The sequence below is a fragment of the Chelonoidis abingdonii genome, chromosome 11, assembly GCF_003597395.2.
Source record: "Chelonoidis abingdonii isolate Lonesome George chromosome 11, CheloAbing_2.0, whole genome shotgun sequence".
NCBI classification, from domain to species: Eukaryota; Metazoa; Chordata; order Testudines; family Testudinidae; genus Chelonoidis; species Chelonoidis abingdonii.
The window spans coordinates 29,774,332-29,791,201 of record NC_133779.1 but is presented as its reverse complement, the minus strand read 5'-3'; the positions used below and the strand labels follow the sequence as shown (position 1 = coordinate 29,791,201).

General features: G+C 43.4%; 1 protein-coding gene across 3 annotated transcripts in view; it reads left to right on the top strand.

Annotated features, from left to right (window-relative positions):
- The window catches only part of ELAVL1 (ELAV like RNA binding protein 1), an 82,728-nt gene that overhangs the window by 49,715 nt on the left and 16,143 nt on the right, over nt 1-16,870 (top strand). For all 3 annotated transcript variants that reach the window (XM_032774526.2, XM_032774518.2, XM_032774513.2), the window contains 2 exons: nt 9,244-9,347; nt 15,586-15,739. In XM_032774526.2, the coding sequence (XP_032630417.1) occupies nt 9,244-9,347; nt 15,586-15,739 (258 nt within the window). The remainder of the gene's footprint in view (nt 1-9,243; nt 9,348-15,585; nt 15,740-16,870) is intronic.

Sequence of the window (16,870 nt, the reverse complement as noted above, 5' to 3'; positions counted from 1 at the left end):
CACTTTCCCCCCCCCCCCCCCCCCCCCCCCCCCCCCCCCGCCAAGCAAGCTGGAGGCTCCTGGGAGCAGCTCCAAGGCAGAGGGCAGGAGCAGCACATGGCAGTGGGAGGAGATATAGCTGAACCGCTGGCAATTGATTAGCCTTCTGGGCGGCTGCCGCACAGGGAACTTAGGGGAGCTGCTGGTCCACCCTGATTCCAAGCCCCCACCAGCTAGCACCAATGGCTGCTCTTTCTGCAAGCAGTGGACAAAGCAGGCAACTGCCAAACAAGGTTATAAGGGAACATTGCACAACTTTAAGCAAACATGTTCTCTAGTTGTTCAGCAAGGTAACAACGAAACAGTGTTAACCAGGGCGACTTTAAGTGAGGAGTTACTGTATAAGTGGGTGCTAAATGTCATCCACTAGGGCTATATGATCACATTCTTTATGCTGCGTCATTCGCAGTCCCTTCCCTGATCCCTCCTGAAGGACCACTCATGACAGCATCCTCGCCCTGGAGGTGGCCACCTGACCACAAAGAGAGGCGAAGGAGTGGGTTCCTCTGGACTTTTCTGTTCAGCTTACTTCCTGATACCCCAAAAGAAGGATGGGTGGAGCCCAGTCCTGTATCTCTCTCATCTCAATTGCCTTCTCTGCAAAACCCAATTTCATATGGTCACCTTTTGCAGCTGTCATCCCATCATTCGAAGAAGGCATGTGCTTATGACTTTCAGTATTCAGGATGCTTATTTTCATATAAACATTCATCCGTCCCACCAAAGGTTCCTGATGTTTACGGTGGGCCTTCAGCACTTTCAGTACAGGGTCCTGCCATTTGGACTCTCACTGCTCCCAGGGTCTTCACCAAAGCTTTCTCCATCATAAGGGCCTATCTCAGCGGACTACAAGGACCTCATAACACCTATCTCAATGACTGGCTCTTGGCAGCGTGGTCCAGAGATGAAGTCCAGATTTCCACCTCCATGTTGCTCAGACTCATTTCATCCCTTGGGGTGAGCATCAGTGTTGAAAAATCAACTTTCGACCCCACGTGGTCCCTAAAATTTATAGGGGCCTCCATCAACTTAATCATAGCACGAGCATACCTACCAAGGAACATATTCCATTCTCTGCAGGAACTCGTAGCCCAAGTAGTCAACAGTCCTTCTGTCCCGGTCAGGACTTGCCTGTCCCTCTTTGGCCATGTGGCCTTGGGCACATACATCACTGCCTTGGCTCGCCTCCACTGTTGCTGCTTCTAGATGTGGCTCTAGAGAGTTTACTCACCCGTGTGCCATGCCATGGATCTGATACTGATAGTTCCTACTGAAGGACACTCTTCCCTCCAGTGGTGGACAGACCCCCAGCAGGTCTGTGTGAGGGTCCCCTTTCTCCCATCCTCCCCGGACAAGATGATTATCACCAACACATCCTTCATTAGTGGGGAGGTCACATAACATCGGGAACATTGACCCCTCAGGAATTCAGGATGCACGTCAGCATTCTAGAACTCAGAGCTGTAAGGAAGGCATGCCAAGCATTTCTCCTAACCATTTGCTCCCGTCATGTTCTTATCATTCTGGACAACACCACCACTGTTAACTTCATTCCTCCTTGTTTGTTCATGTAGTAAAACTGCTCTATTTGTGGTGAGGTGGTCAATCAATGATATTGGTGCATCGTCCACGAGATCCTTTTATCTGCAACCTATCCTTCAGGGACTGAGAACATGATTGCAGACTCTCTCAGCTGACAGTTCATGACTGATCACAAGTGGGAGTTCCACGATACCGTAGTAAGTGACATCTTCAACAAATGGGGGGCCTCCTCTTTGCCTCCCCCAAGGCACGTACCTTTCCTAGTGCGGTATTGGTTTCCACTTGAAATGCACTCATTCTCTGCTGGTTGGACCAGATCAACTACGTCTTCCCCACCACCACTCCTGCCACGAGTACTCCATGAGATCAGGCAGGAGAGAGCAATGGTTATCCTGATTGCCCCACTGTGACCCAGACAGTTCTGGTTTCCCAACCTTCTCTGCATGTCAGCTTGCCCTCCACTTCCCATCCCCCACTTTCCCTGAGCTGCTAATGCAACATAATAGGAAAATCAGACATCCTGATCAGCAGACAACTTCACCTCACAGTGTGATATTTAGATGGGCATCTTCTCTAGAATGGGTGTGGTCATCAGAAGTGCAAGACAACCTCTTGAGTAGCAGGAAGGAGTCCACAAGGCATTCCTTCTGGGGCAAGTGGAACTGCTTCTCCACCTGGGCCCAACAAAAAGGACTTTTTCCTAGAAGAGGTGAAGGGTTTGTTTTTTTTTGTTGTGTGTTTGTTTTTGTTTTTTTTTTTGGATTACCTCCTGTGCTTGGAGTCACCAGGTCTCTCCCTCCATTCTCTCGGGGCCTACCTAGCAGCAGTTTAGCACTTTTCACCCTCCTGTGGAAGGACACGCTGTATTTACACACCTGTTGATTGCTAGGTTTTGGAAGGCCTCATTAGAACCTTCTCACCATGCAACCTATCGCCTCCTCCCAGTGGGACCTTAACCTAGGTCTATCGGCACTGATGAAACAGCTTTTTGAGCCTCTGGCTTCCTACTCTATGTCCCTCCTTTCCATGATAATTCCCTTTCTTGTGGTTATCACTTTGGCAAGAAGGGTAGGTGAATTTGGGGCCATGAGGGTGGATCCTCCTTTCTTCACTTTCCCATAAGGATTACGTCTCACTGCAAATTCTAACTAAATATTTAAGTATGTTTTTCCTTTGTATATATTTTTGTATAGGTATGTACTTGATGAGTTAACCCTTCAGTTACAGCAAAATATAATTTTAGGGCTGTCAAATTGCAGTTAATGCAAGGGATTAATGCAAAACAAATTACAGTATCTAAATTTAAAAAAAAGTCGTGATTTAATCACTGTTTTGAATCATTGTTAAGCAGAACCAATCATCAACATGGAAGCATACGAGTATTTAGCATATTTGGCAGTTAAATTCCTTGCAATGCTGCTACAACAGTGCCATGTGAATGCATGTTCTCACTTTTAGGTAACATCATACATAAGAAGCGAGCAGCATTATCTCCCATAAATGTAAACAAACTTGTTTGTCTTAATGATTAAGCTGAACAAGAAGTAGGACTGCATGGACTTGTAGCCTCTAAAGTTATTTTTTTGTGTGTATATATATAATTTTTGAGTGCAGTTATGTACAAAATAATTCTACATTTGTAGGTTGCAATTTCATGATACAGATTGCACTACAGCACTTGAATGAGGTGAATTTAAAATATTTCTTTTGTTTACAAATATTTGTAAACTAAGAAGATAAGAAATATTAAGTGAGCACTGTACACTTTGTATTCTGTTGTAATTGAAATCAATATATATGAAAATGTAGAAAAACGTCCAAAATATTTATAACAAATTTAAATTGGTATTCTGTTTAACATTGTGATTAAAATTGCATTTAATTGTGACTGTTTGTTTGTTTTTAATAATTTGACACCCATACTTATTAACATTTGTCTAATTTTCAAAAAATTTTCCTTCTCCATTGAGAAGTTGCCAACAGTCCAGTGGCTACTAATTTAAGAGTCATTGTTCACTTTTTCATTTCATACTAGGAAGCCCTAAAGAATCATTTGGTAATATCTAGAGGGTTGCATACTTCAGTGTTTATGTAGGTGAAGCTGGATCCCTTGACCTCTTGAGGGCCAGTTCTTGCCCCGGGGTGAATTTCCCAGCTGGGGGCAGACCTGGCTGGAGTGGAAGTGAGGGGCCCAGTGGGTGAATGTGTGAGAGGCTTCCAGCAAGCCTGATTTTCACTTAAATTAGATCCACAGAATGCCCATTTGGTGCTGCAGAGAGAAGTTCTCGAGTCTCAATATCTCACCTTAACCTCTCAGGGCACTGACCTCACCTTGTATCCAGAGTCCGTGTAATCATAAGAATTAGATCAGTGGATATCAGGCTTTTCTGACTTGTGCAGAATCTTATCAATTTTGGCAAATTGATACCTGGCACATTCCCTCACATTTTGGAATTGAGCCAGTGCAGTTTTGAAAAGTTATCACATTACAGACAGAGAAATGACATTGAATTGAGTGTAAGGCCTTGCTTTGCTCAGCCAAATATGTAAACATATGGAACTATTTGGTTGTTATGAATTGCCTGTAGTCTAAAAATTGGACATGTTTTCTAAGCGTGTAACACATTTCTCACCTCTTCGACTGCAATTTCTTCAAAACCTGTACCCACCCAACTTTTATAGTTTTTTTTTAACCACTCTAGTCTTAAAGTACATTTAAAAACTTAAAATTTAATTTTATTGTGCTGCATATCAAGATTGCTGCTTCTATTCCTAAGTCAAATCCCCTTTTCCTACTCCATATATGTGAACACTTCTTTACCAAGTTCACTGCAGAACTGATGTAAATTACTTATTTTAGTTCCTGTTTGTCCAAAAGCTATTGTTTCTATTAAGTTAATTGTATGAAACAGCTTTCTAGAAAAGATGAGAACCCTAATGCCTAACCTGAAGGTACTGGGAGACTGGGCTAGTTGAAGATCTTGATTTCTGGAAAAGTTTTTGAATAAAGCATTTCAGTGCTGCTGTTTGTAAATGCAATAAAGACTGAAAAGGCAAGGTGTTCGGGCTTTTCACACCTGTCCAAACAAAGAGTGAACAGCAAGGATGAACAAGTTCTTAAATATCTTTTTTAACTTGAAGCTAATGGTTTTGCACACGGTCATTTTTGGGGCGTTTGTTCATTAAAATTGATGTTCAGAAACATAGGAATTGCAGTATTGGATCAGAATAAATGGTCTGTCTATTCTGTTTTTCTGTCTTTGACAGTGGCCAATACCATATGCCTCAAGAGAAGCAGTTAGACTACAACAACAATAAAAAAGAGATTCTTTGTGTTGATTGTGAGCGTAATACTTTATCTAAAACAACTTTTATGTGTGCTATGCTTGGCTAATGATTCAGCTGAGGAAAGGGTGTATTTGCTTTTGCTTTTTATTTAATTTAATGTGTTTGGATTTAAATATACACACAAGCTGGTCTATCCAGAGTCTTGCTATCCTTTCCATCAACTAAAAATAGACTATGAAAACTATTACAAAATCAATACAGCAGTATGTTCTCCTCTAGTCATTCTCTCCCCCCAATATCATACGTACTGTCACCAACCTGCAAACGTAGGATAAATTAAATAATTTGTCCCCTATGCGTCTCCTGGCCCCTAAATAAACACTTTCGCTAATCACTTCAGCTCTCTCCAAATGCCTGCTCAAAATATACTTTCCAGCATGCCCTGAAAATCAGTTAAGTTGGACTATCTAGAACTAGGAGATGGGAGTGAATTACAGTGTCAGAAACCTTCAGAGCAAGTGGTCTCTGACCAGCTCCCTCTTCTGTACCCAGGGAGCTGTAGGTCATATGCCTCTTCTGATGACAACTACTGCACGATTGCGCAAGGAAAGCAGTGTTTTGTGTTGGGTGATCCCAACCCGTTTATGGCATTAAAACTCAAAATCAACACCTGGGAGCCAAGGGATAGGTTCTGGGGCACTGCCATCATGCACTTACAGCAAGATACTCCATTTTAACAAACGAGTTGCAACATTCTGCACTAGCTTCAGCTTCTGAATGGATTTAAGATCTAACCTACGTATAGAGCACATTGAGTTCAATCTAAAGGTGACAAAGGCATGGATTATAGTGGAAAAGTCTTCATCTGAGAGGAAAGGATGCAACCCCATTGCCAGAGGCAGGAAAAGGCTGTCTTTGTCACTGCTCTTGTTTGAGCATCTAGCAGCAGCTGGAAATTTAACCAAACCCTTAATTTTTAAATTTTACTACTGATTTTGGCCAGACACCTTCAGAGGATCTGACATAAGCCACCCCCTCCGGTTTCCTCCCTTAACCCACTACATCATTCAGTTTTTATCTGTAATATGTTTCATTCAGCTCACTCTCATCCATAGCCAATCTTATCCAGAGCTAGGGAAGATGCTTAACTTCGCTCTCTGAGCTGTAGGGAATGGCAATAAATCTATCATCAATATATTGAAATATTTAGGGCCATATTACTTTGCCAGTCATTTAGCATGCTCATTGAGTGACATCATAGAACTTTGTGGTACTTCACATGAAAGAGCCCTCAGGATCTTGCCAGAAAAAGTAACACAGCCACTAAAGAGCAGCCCTGTTGGCTTGCCATAACACTTCATGATCTGTGGTACTGAAGGAAGAGTTGATAACAAGGATTATGGATTTTATCCTTTGCCAGGAGAAGATTGCACTTGTGGTGTTGGTTGGCAATCTGTACCTAGGTTGGAACCCTGATGAAAAAGATGGAGGAAATTCCAGATACTGAGAAATTAGTTTTACTGTAACCTTTTCCATGATCTCTGCTAAGGGTGAGAGGTTAGGTACTAGTTGATAGTCTGCTTCGAGGTGGGTTTCTGGACAGAAGCTGAAAATATGCTTCCTATAGAGCATTAAACACTCTGCTCTTCAAAGGAGGTGTTACCATGCTCCAGTTGTGAAGGATCCAGTGCCTTTCCCATCTCTCCAATGGTCTATACCAGTCAGGAAGGACGTGGAACCCAAATAACAGGTTGTGGCATGAAGTTCTACCAATGCATAATGCAGACCAAAACTCAACCATAGAGAATCTAGTATTTATCTCTTTCCAGGCCCTGCCCCATTATCTCAGATACAGAGAATTCAGTCTACCTCTGACTTTTATCTGTAAAGTAACGAGACGTTTCCTCCAAATTGGAGAGAGTCTCGTCAGCAATCAGATGAAGGCAGTCTGCATTCAGTCTATCTGCAATCAGACCAAATCCATTGATCAGGACTTTACACATGCTATAGTAGAAGTCAAGATTTTTTTTTTTTTTTGCCATCTGTATAGTCACACCATATGAATTTAAAAACATCTGTCATCTCTGCTTCATCTGTCACAGGTTAGCTGTAATTCTTTGTATCCTCCAAGGATGAAGCAGGCACCTAGGGGGCCACCGTTATCCATAGTTAAGAGGAAAAGATTGTGATAGAGTGGTACCAAACCATCAAGAGAGTTGTCTGTCATAAATAACACATTCTCCTTCGAAACCATCTGGAAGCATTCAAGTTCACTGAGGGCTCATCCTCAACAAAAAATAGGATATGCCCGCTATATTAATGGAGAGAATAGCACACTGTCTTTAGTCCTATGTGGGGAAAGTTGATGAGAGGTCCATTTCATTTGGGAGCTATAGCAGATTGGTAGAAGTCAGAAGCATTTGATCCTTTTGTGATTAAGGTGTGAAATTTACAGTAGCGCTCTTTGGCGTTACAGACTGTTGAACTGTTACATCTTTTATCCTAGTGTGTGTTGTAATTTTGCTGGTCGATGTGTACAACTTCATTAAGAATGTCAAAGGGTGCTGTTGTTGCTTATTAAATTTAGCCCCATATCATACATAGTTATTCCCAAGACTCTTCATAATCACTGAATCATTATACCCCTCGAAATTCCTTCTGTTCTTTGATATTGCTGTTAGTTCATCTCATGCATCCTTGTGTGGATGTACTGGTACTTTTGAGAGGATCGATGTTTAAAAGTCCACTGCTATTATCTGTAGATGGTCCAGAGCAGGTACTGGAAAGCTGGCATTATTTTGGTGTAGTCAACTTTGAAATGATATTAGAGGGTTTAATTTTGCTATAATACATGGATCCTGCAGGGGATCTCACCTTGGGACACTACAGAGCTCCCTCTTTATCTGATGATGGCTACTTTGGAACCAGCCCACATGCCAGAAATGACTGATTCAGAAGAAGGTCCTCTGGGGCAACTTTCTCAGCCATGTCTTCTCTCCTAGTGACCTCAGACCAAACCATTTCCACCAAAGCAGAGCTTCTAGACTGTCAGATAAAATAATACGATCTTTCCCTAGCTGTCTTTAATCACAGCCCATGGCTCTGACTGGGAAGCAAGGAGAAGGAGTCTGAGAAGGGAGTGGGGGAGTGTCACTGTATTGAGGTCAAATTATTTGAAAAGATTAAAATGTGTTATATATCTGGTGGAAATAGTTGCACCCTAACATGAGCTTAGTACTTGGTACTTCAAAGGGGCTGACATGTAGGGAAATTGAAGAAAGAATGTTTATCTGAGAATGCATTTCTTCAGAGTAAGTACCTACCTCTTAGACCTTTAGGTAAATAAGGCAGTATGCCAGGAACGGTACAGTTACTTACTCTGAAGCTCCTGTCTGAGATGATTTAAATATTGAATTTTTATTCTCAGACACTTAAGAGTGAGTAAAGAATAATTTAAGAAAAGAATGGACATGAACATCCAGTAATATACCTTCAGAGAAGTAGGGCTTTTTTTGTTTTAAGAGACAAGGCATGAACCAACTTGGACCTAAGATTTTCTCCATCCTTATATACAGAGCATGAAAAATTTAACAAAATAATAAGAGTTGTGTGAAAGAGAGCCCTCTTTCTCTGCTCTTGCCTCCAGGAATGGAGGATTCAGTTGCTGCAGCAGCAGGGAAACTGATAGTCTTGTGCCTTTTCTAGTGCACGGTCATTTGCCAAACCTCACTTGCCACTCTTTTTTTCAAGCTTTGTGTGTTTATAAACTTGGTTCATTTTTTTTTGCATGAAGTTTAACTGTTCTCTTAGATTTTGAAACACCCCGTTGAAAGTAGGGAGAAGAAGATAACAAGTGAAATAGAAAATGTTACATGTCGGGATATGTCCCAGGTGACAAAATAGTTGCTGATTGTGATTGCAGATGACACAGGGTACCCGAGTCATTGTTTCAGACTTGAATGTATTGTTGAGGCCAGGGCTTTGGAGCAGAGCCCGGAGCTGGAGCCTGGAGCAGCTCTGGAGCAGTGGAGCTGAAGGTCTTTGCCTGGAGCTGGAGTGGAGCCGGAGCACAGCTCCAAAGCCCCGGTTGAGGCTCCCTGTTTGCCATCTGAGATGCACTAGCCTCAAGGGGACACAAGTGTCTGAAGTGGCAAATGGGTGAGCATTACATCAGACACCCCACATGATGTGACAGGCCTGAGTAACTTAACCCAGGATTGTTGGAATAGCTCTTAAGTTTTTGTATATTTTAGGTGAAGTTTTGTCATCTAAAGACTGAATACTTTTTTACTTATTACATGTATTTCACTTCATTGCAACAGTGACACCTTTTTATTCATCAGGATTAATGTAAAAAAATGTTGTTTCATGCAGGACACAGCTTAGGCTATGGCTTTGTGAACTATGTGAGCGCTAAAGATGCTGAAAGAGCAATAAACACACTGAATGGCCTGAGACTTCAGTCAAAAACCATCAAGGTAACAAGCATGGATTTTAAAGCTTAATGTTGTAACAGTGTGATTTATACATAAGGAACAGTTAACTGGAACTCTGGCTTCTAAAACTGTAATGCATTCTCCCAGTAAGCTGTCTCCCCAATTCTTTTTAGACTTCTATGTGCCTTGCAAAGTTAAAAGCTCAAGAATGAATGTTGGTTTAATATCTTGCATAACTTAAAGCAGTGCTTCTTTTGAGGTAAGAAAATGTTTGAAAAGCTTAGTTGGTGAGATAAATTGTTCTGAAAACTTCTAATTAGTATTTTGTTGTTTCATTACTGTCTTAAAACTGGTTTAAGAGCTTTTGGACTGACTTTCATAAATGCTGGTCACCCAGCAGCTGCTACTGAATTAAGTGTGGATTGCTGAGTATTCAGCATTTTTTTTTTTCTCTTGAGTTCTCAAAGTATCTGTCTCCTTGGTGATACCACTGTAAAGTACAATAGCCACCCCAAGTAGGCAGCTCAAATAATGCCCATTTGTTTTCCAAATATATTTGCAAAAATCATATTGGTAACTTACATTGGAAGAAGTTCTTACAAGTCTGAGACTTTTTAGATTCTGTGCTCAGATAAATATTTAGTTTTGTCATTTGCTGTTCTTGAGTGAATACTATGCACTCAAGAAAGAGAGCACCAGAAACTGGGAACAGGGTGTTTATAGGGGAACCGTGCAGTGGAATGAGCTGTCAAACACCTCCGCTTTTGTAATAGCTTTATTGTCAAAGACTCTCTCTTTCTCTCTCCTTCCCTCCATTTTTAGAGCACCCATCACTATAGTATCTAGGTGCCAATTTACATACTCCTGGTGTACATAATTACTGGCAGGTCATGGGTTCTATCCCAACGCCATATGTGACGACTGTGGTGTCTGTGCACAGTAGGTAAGATTATTCCAGATTGTTGCCTGGCTTTTGGATTGAACTCGTGTGAATCTCAAGAACTCCATAAGCGCTGCCTTAAAACAAAGGAAAGGTGTGCACAATGTGTAGATATACCATTGTCCTGAAAAGGATAGACTCTAAGATCTGCTGAAATACTTTTATGTAGTAGAAGGCTTGAAAAGAGGATAAAAGATGTACTTTTGCTAGTTAACTGTCTCTAACTTGGGTGCCAAAAGCCTGTATTGATGTCATGAGTTCTTCAGCTGGTATGCTCTGTGCTTGATTATTGGTTCTTAGTAGGCACTGAAATTATTACAAAATAACAGATATGAAACATGAAGCAAAACTCCTATCGGGTCTGCTCAGTGTATCATATGTCAGTTGGCAGCATCAATGCTGGGCCTATAATTGGGTCATCAGAGTAATGATGCCACTTAGGGGCACGTCTACACTGGCAGAGTTACAGTGCTGACAGTTATAGCGCTGCTCAGAGAGCGCTGAAGGGAAACTACTACTGTGTGTTCACACTGTCAGTTGCCTGCACAACAGCGTGTTCACATTTGCATCAGTATTGGGGACCATGCACTCTGGGCAGCTATTCACAGAGCACCTCTTTCTCTTCTGCTGCTAAGACTTTGGGAAGGCTGAGGGGGTCGCGGGGCATCCTGAGTCCTATCCCAGTGACCCGTGATGCATTGTTTTGCATCCCAGCAGTCCCCATGGTTCCATCTGTGTTTGGCACCATCTTTCAACGGTTTGTGTACTATGTGCCCTGCCTCTTCAGGCTGCAGGAATGGATCCCGAGCTGTTGACCAGTATGGTGCTCGCTTTGACTAACACGTCACAAGTAGCAGTGGAGTTCTTTCTTGCACTCCTCTTGCCTTTGTAATTTGACATTGATCTTGCCACATGTACTAGCTACAGCACGAGACTGCTTGTGGCATTCATGGAGGTGCTGACCACAGTTGAACGCCACTTTTGGGCTTAGGAAACAAGCACTGAGTGGTGGGATCACATTGTCATGCACGTCTGGGATGATGAGCAGTGGCTGCAGAAATTTTGGATGAGGAAAGCCACATTCATGGGACTGTGATTTAGCTCGCCTCAGCCTGGTGGCGCAAGGACATGAGAATGAGAGCTTCCCTCCCTTTGGAGAAGTGTGTGGTGATGACTCTGTGGAAGCGGACTAGTCCAGACTGCTACTGATTGGTCACTATTGAGTTTGGAGTGAGAGAGTCTACCATTGGAGTCGTGTTGATGGAAGAGTGCAGGATCATTAATCGCATCCTGCCCTGAAAGACCATGACTGTGGGCAACGTGTGTGACATTGTAGATGGCTTTACACAAATGGGCTTCCCTGACTGTGGAGGGGCGATTAGATGGCGCACACACACATGCCAATTCTGGCACCAGACCATCTAGCCACCAAGTACATTAATTGCAAGGGGCATTTCTCAGTGGTTCTCTAGGCACTTATGTGGATCACGCATGCATCTTTCGGAACACTGGCCTGTTCAGGAAGCTGCAAGCAGGGACTTTCTTCCTGGACCAGAAAATCACCGTAGGGGAAGTTGAGATGCCCATTGTGATCCTGGGAGACCCCACTTACCCCTGAATGCCATGGCTTATGAAGCCATACATGGGGCAGTTTGACAGCAACAAGGAGTGGTTCAACAACAGGCTGAGCAAGTGCAGAATGTCTATTAAGTGTGCTTTTGGCTATTTAAAAGCCCACTGGTGCTGCCTCTGTGGGAAACTGGACCTGGCCGATAACAATATTCTTTGCTTATAGCCATGTGCTGTATGCTCCTGTCAGGGCTGATTCCCCACTCTGACACTTGGAGTGCAGAAGGTGGGGGCCCACAAGGATTCTAAAAATTAATACTTGCCACTCCAGGCTTGTTTTAAACTCCCAAAGTTACAACTTTTATCTGACCTTGGCTTGGTAAATGCTGCCACCACCCAAGTGAAAAACTGCCTCTTGCAAATCCTGGAAAAACTCACTTAAGACACAAAACCAATCAGGTTTTTAAAAAAGGTTCATTTTATTAAAAAAAGAAGAAAAGGAAGACATCTGGAAAATCAGGCTATTGCTAGACTTTATAAAGCAACTGAAAAGGGGTTAAACACTAGGAATGGCTCCCTGGGGTCCAGCTTAATGTTACAAAAGAAAACAAAAATATCTGACCTTAGCACAGAGGAAATACACAAGCCAAAATAAAGAAATAAACCTGATCGTGTCTATCTAAACATTCCCTGTCGCAGTGAATCCTCCTAGGTATGGAATGTAATTTTTCATACCTGGTTCAAACTTTACACAGCACTCCTGCTGCCCTATCTCTTCAACCAAGAGGGAACAACCGAGAGACAAAGGGAAAGCTTTTTTTCCCATTTTTAAAAAGTTCTAACCTTCCTGTTGGCTCTCTTGGTCAGATGCCCACTCCTTTTCCTTTACCCGAGTGACTTTGTTAGCCCTTTACAGGTAAAGCAAGCAGAGAACAGCCACCGAGAGAGGCTATATAGCTAACGGGCTGGCTGGGTGTCTGTAAAAGGGAGATACTGCTCCTCTCCCCCTTTCATTTTTCACAGTTCCATAATATTTGTGAAAGGAAGGGTGAAAGCTTCACTCAGGGCTGGACCACAGAAGCTCAGCACCTGGAGGCTGAGTCTGAACAGCCAGAGACCAGCGTTATTAGAGGGGCACAGCGCAGGGTCATGAGGATCAGGGATGGCTTGAGGCAGCAATTTGAAGCTGAAAGCCACTTATGTTTGTTGCTCTGCTCAGGATTGCAGTGCTTGTCATGCTAGGAGGTGATTGGTGCACACGATGCAATAAGAGTGTTTAACATAATTGTATGTTTCTTTGCAGGGTTCTGTTTGCCTTCAGTTAATAGAATAAAGATTGCTTTCAAACCATCACAATTCTTTTATTAAAAGACAACAACTGGGGGAGAGTCTCAAACAAAAAAGCACATCGGCAGGGAGGGTGATGGGAGAAGGGAAGGTCCCAGGAGGAGGTGGGGTCCCGGGATGGCTAAAGATTTGTGTATGTCCAGGGATTATATCCAGCCTTTTCCTTTGGAGTACAATGCAGCGGGCACTGTACTTCAGCAGTGCCAAATTGTTGAGTGAAGAGGGTCGTGGGAGTCCACCGTGCTGGCCTGTGAGGTAGGGGAGTGAAATGCGGCGGGTATAGATTGGAGCCAGGAGGTTGATAAGAGTGTGTTGGCGGTGTCTGGGGAGTGCATGGGAAAGAGTTTTGTGAAAGCAGCTGGAGGGGAGGGCAGGCATGCAACTGCTTGGTTTGCAGAGCTAGTATTGCCTGGAGCGTGTCCACTTGGTGCTCCATAATGTTTAAGAGCTGCTCCATGGCTTCATTCTGACGTGCCATGTTCTCCTTTTGGTCCCTCTTCTCGCTGTCCCACCATTCCTTCAATTCCTGTTTCTCGGCGGCTGAGTGCCTCATATAACATCACTCAGAAAGTCCTCCTTAGTTCTTCGTGGCTGCCTTCTAATTCTGCACAGCTGTTCAGCTGCCGATAACAGAGAGGCTGTGCTCCCCAGGTCAGCTTTGTTGCGTTTAAACTTCATATTTTACAGAAGCAGTATTGTTTTGCAACACAGAGAGCACTGATTCAGTGATTTAAAACACAGCCAGTACTCACACACCTGTCACTAACTGGCTGATCCCAGGCAAGCACATATGAGCCACAAGACCCCCAAAATGATGAGTAGCCACAGGGTAAATCACTCTTCCCGGACCCTGCAGTATACTGGGCACGTGGCTCTTGGGGGGGAGCCAGCACTGTAGGAGAGCCTGATGATCATTCCTTGTCCCCACACTTTCAACAGGAGGTGATCATTATGGAAGATATCTCGCTGCTGAGGGTGAGCAGGGGATGAAGGGAGGGTCTTCTCCAAGCTTGCGACTTCTGCCCTGGCTCCTATGCGGCTCCCTTGTGTGCAGCAATGGTCCCCCCACTGTGACGGCACAGTGGTGCAGGAAAGTTACCGATAATGGGTCAAGAAACAAAGCAGCTCTGCCTATGAACCTGCGGCAGCGGATTGCCCAGTATCTCCATGAGAGTTTCCTGAAGATCTCTGAGGAGATTCCTGTGAAGTGAGAGAGTCAATCAATAGCCTGTTCCGCCGATCAAACTAGGCATGAGGTGGGAGACAAGCCTGCTTTCTGCCACCCTCCTGCCCCCATCAACTCACTTCAATGATTCCCAAAATCAGGTCCACTTACCAGGGGCCTCCTCTCCTGTTTGCACTTCTCCAGTCTCCAACAGTTGTGACTGGCTAGCCTCCTCCAGAGTAGAAAAGAGTTCCTGGCTGCATGTATTTCTGACCTCCGAGCTATCCTGTGCCTCTGGGTCCTCCTTGTCCAAGATTTCCTCCTCCTGGCTCAGTCCACTCTTGACTGGCATGTGAGCCACTGAAGTATCTGCAGTGATCTTCGCTGTGGAGGTGGGGTCGCCGCTCAGTATCGCGTCCAGCTCTTTGTAGAATCGGCAGCTTGTGAGCGCAGCACTGGAGCTGTGGTTTGTCTCCTGCGCCTTGTGGTGGGCATTCTGTTGCTCCTTCACTTTGACCCTGCACTGCAATGTGTCCCGGTCATGGCCCCTTTCTGTCATGCATTGTGAAATCTGTCCATAGATACCAGGATTCCTACGACTGGAGCACCTGGGACTGAACAGCTTCCTCTCCCCAAATGCTGGTGAGGTTCAGCAGCTCAGCATTGATCTAGTTGGGGGATTGCCTGGTGCGTGGAGCAGGCGTGGCCACTTGGAAAGATACGCTGAGACCACTGCACACATCACTGAGCAAACAGGAAGGAGACTTAAATTTCCAAAGGAATTTATGGGATGGGGATTACGGTTGGTCAGCTGGGGGCAGGGCGGTAGAGTTCAAACCGATGACCAGAGAGGTGAGAACAGCCCCAGCACAGAAAGTTGTACGCCTTTTGTTGGTTGTGTTTTTTTTTTTTTAAGCACTACAACTGCACAGTTTCTGCGCACTAAGGGGCTTACCAGTGTATACACTTCAGGAGTTACAGTGCGGAAAGCTGCTTTACTGCGCAGAAATTTGCCAGTGTAGACAGGGCCTTGTCAGTAGAGTCAAATAGTGAAGAGGATTGTATATCTTCTCTTTTTAATCAAGGACAAAAAACTCTTTTGTTGATTACTTTCCGCATCCTGGCAATCATTTTTCCTTTTATGAAACTAACATAGGAAAATTGCCTATATTACGAAGGAAGGATTTTAGGTGGGTATCTTAATAACACAGCAAATCATTCATGTAATTTCACATGCAATAAAAAAATTTCTCTTGAAGGTGTCGTACGCTCGGCCAAGTTCTGAAGTTATCAAAGATGCTAACTTGTACATTAGTGGACTACCAAGGACAATGACACAAAAAGATGTAGAAGACATGTTTTCACGTTTTGGCCGCATCATCAACTCACGTGTACTCGTGGATCAAACTACAGGTATGCACAATAATGTTGGATATTAAAAACTTGGCTATACAGGACACACAGAAATGTTCATTCCTCCAAAGATTATTGGTGCTTAAAATTAACTTTTAATTTTCCAGATAGTTTCTGAACATATATAAAAATTGTTGAGTTTGGTATTGATCGCTGTGTACGCAGAAATATAGAACTAGAATGGCAAACATCCCTGTTTTGGGGGCTTTTCTGAAACACATGACTTAGTCCATTTTGTAGATCCTGCTCTGTAATTTGAGAATGGAATTAAGAACACAAGATTTTCTATACTAGATCAGATCATTGGTTTGCCAAATTCAGTATCTTGCCCCCACCAATTGTCTATGCCTGGTGCTTGACACAGAACAATACAACTATCTGATTATGCAGTACTTCACACTGCAGGAGATCAACTTGCAGCCTGAAGCAGGAAATTTTGTTACCTTTTCTTTACTTTTTCCAGGGGAGGCAGCATGGTACAGTGGAGAGGGTATAGGCCTGAGATTTGAGAGCCCTGAGTTCCATTCCCAGTTCTGTAACTGACCTTAGGAATGTTGCTTTACCTCTGTTGGGCAGAGGGCACTTGTCAGATGTGGCAGGCAGAGAATGAAAACTCCAATTTTAACCCAAGAACATCTGATGTGGCCATCTGATTTGCAAAAGTTGTGCCAATCACGCATGCTCTGTGAGTCTGCACTGCCGACCTCAGCTGCTGGACAAGACAAAGCAAGAAAGCACTTTTCACTGATAGGCTGGATTTACTGCCAAATAATACTATCCTTTTATGTCAAAGGATAACTTGTTACCTCACATTTAATCAACTTGAAACTGATCTGTGATTGTGATGCTTAATTTCTCATTGCACTTAAGTATATCATCAACGACTTTAGATGTTGGCATAGAAAGTACGCTTATTAAGTTTGCGGACGATACCAATCAGGGAGGGATTGCAACTGCTTTGGAGGACAGGGTCAAAATTCAAAATGATCTGGACAAATTTGGAGAAATGGTCTGAAGTAAACTAGATGAAGTTCAATAAAGACAAATGCAAAGTGCTCCACTTAGGAAGGAACAATCAGTTTCACACATACAGACTGGGAAGAGACTGTCTAGGAAGGAGTATGGCAGAAA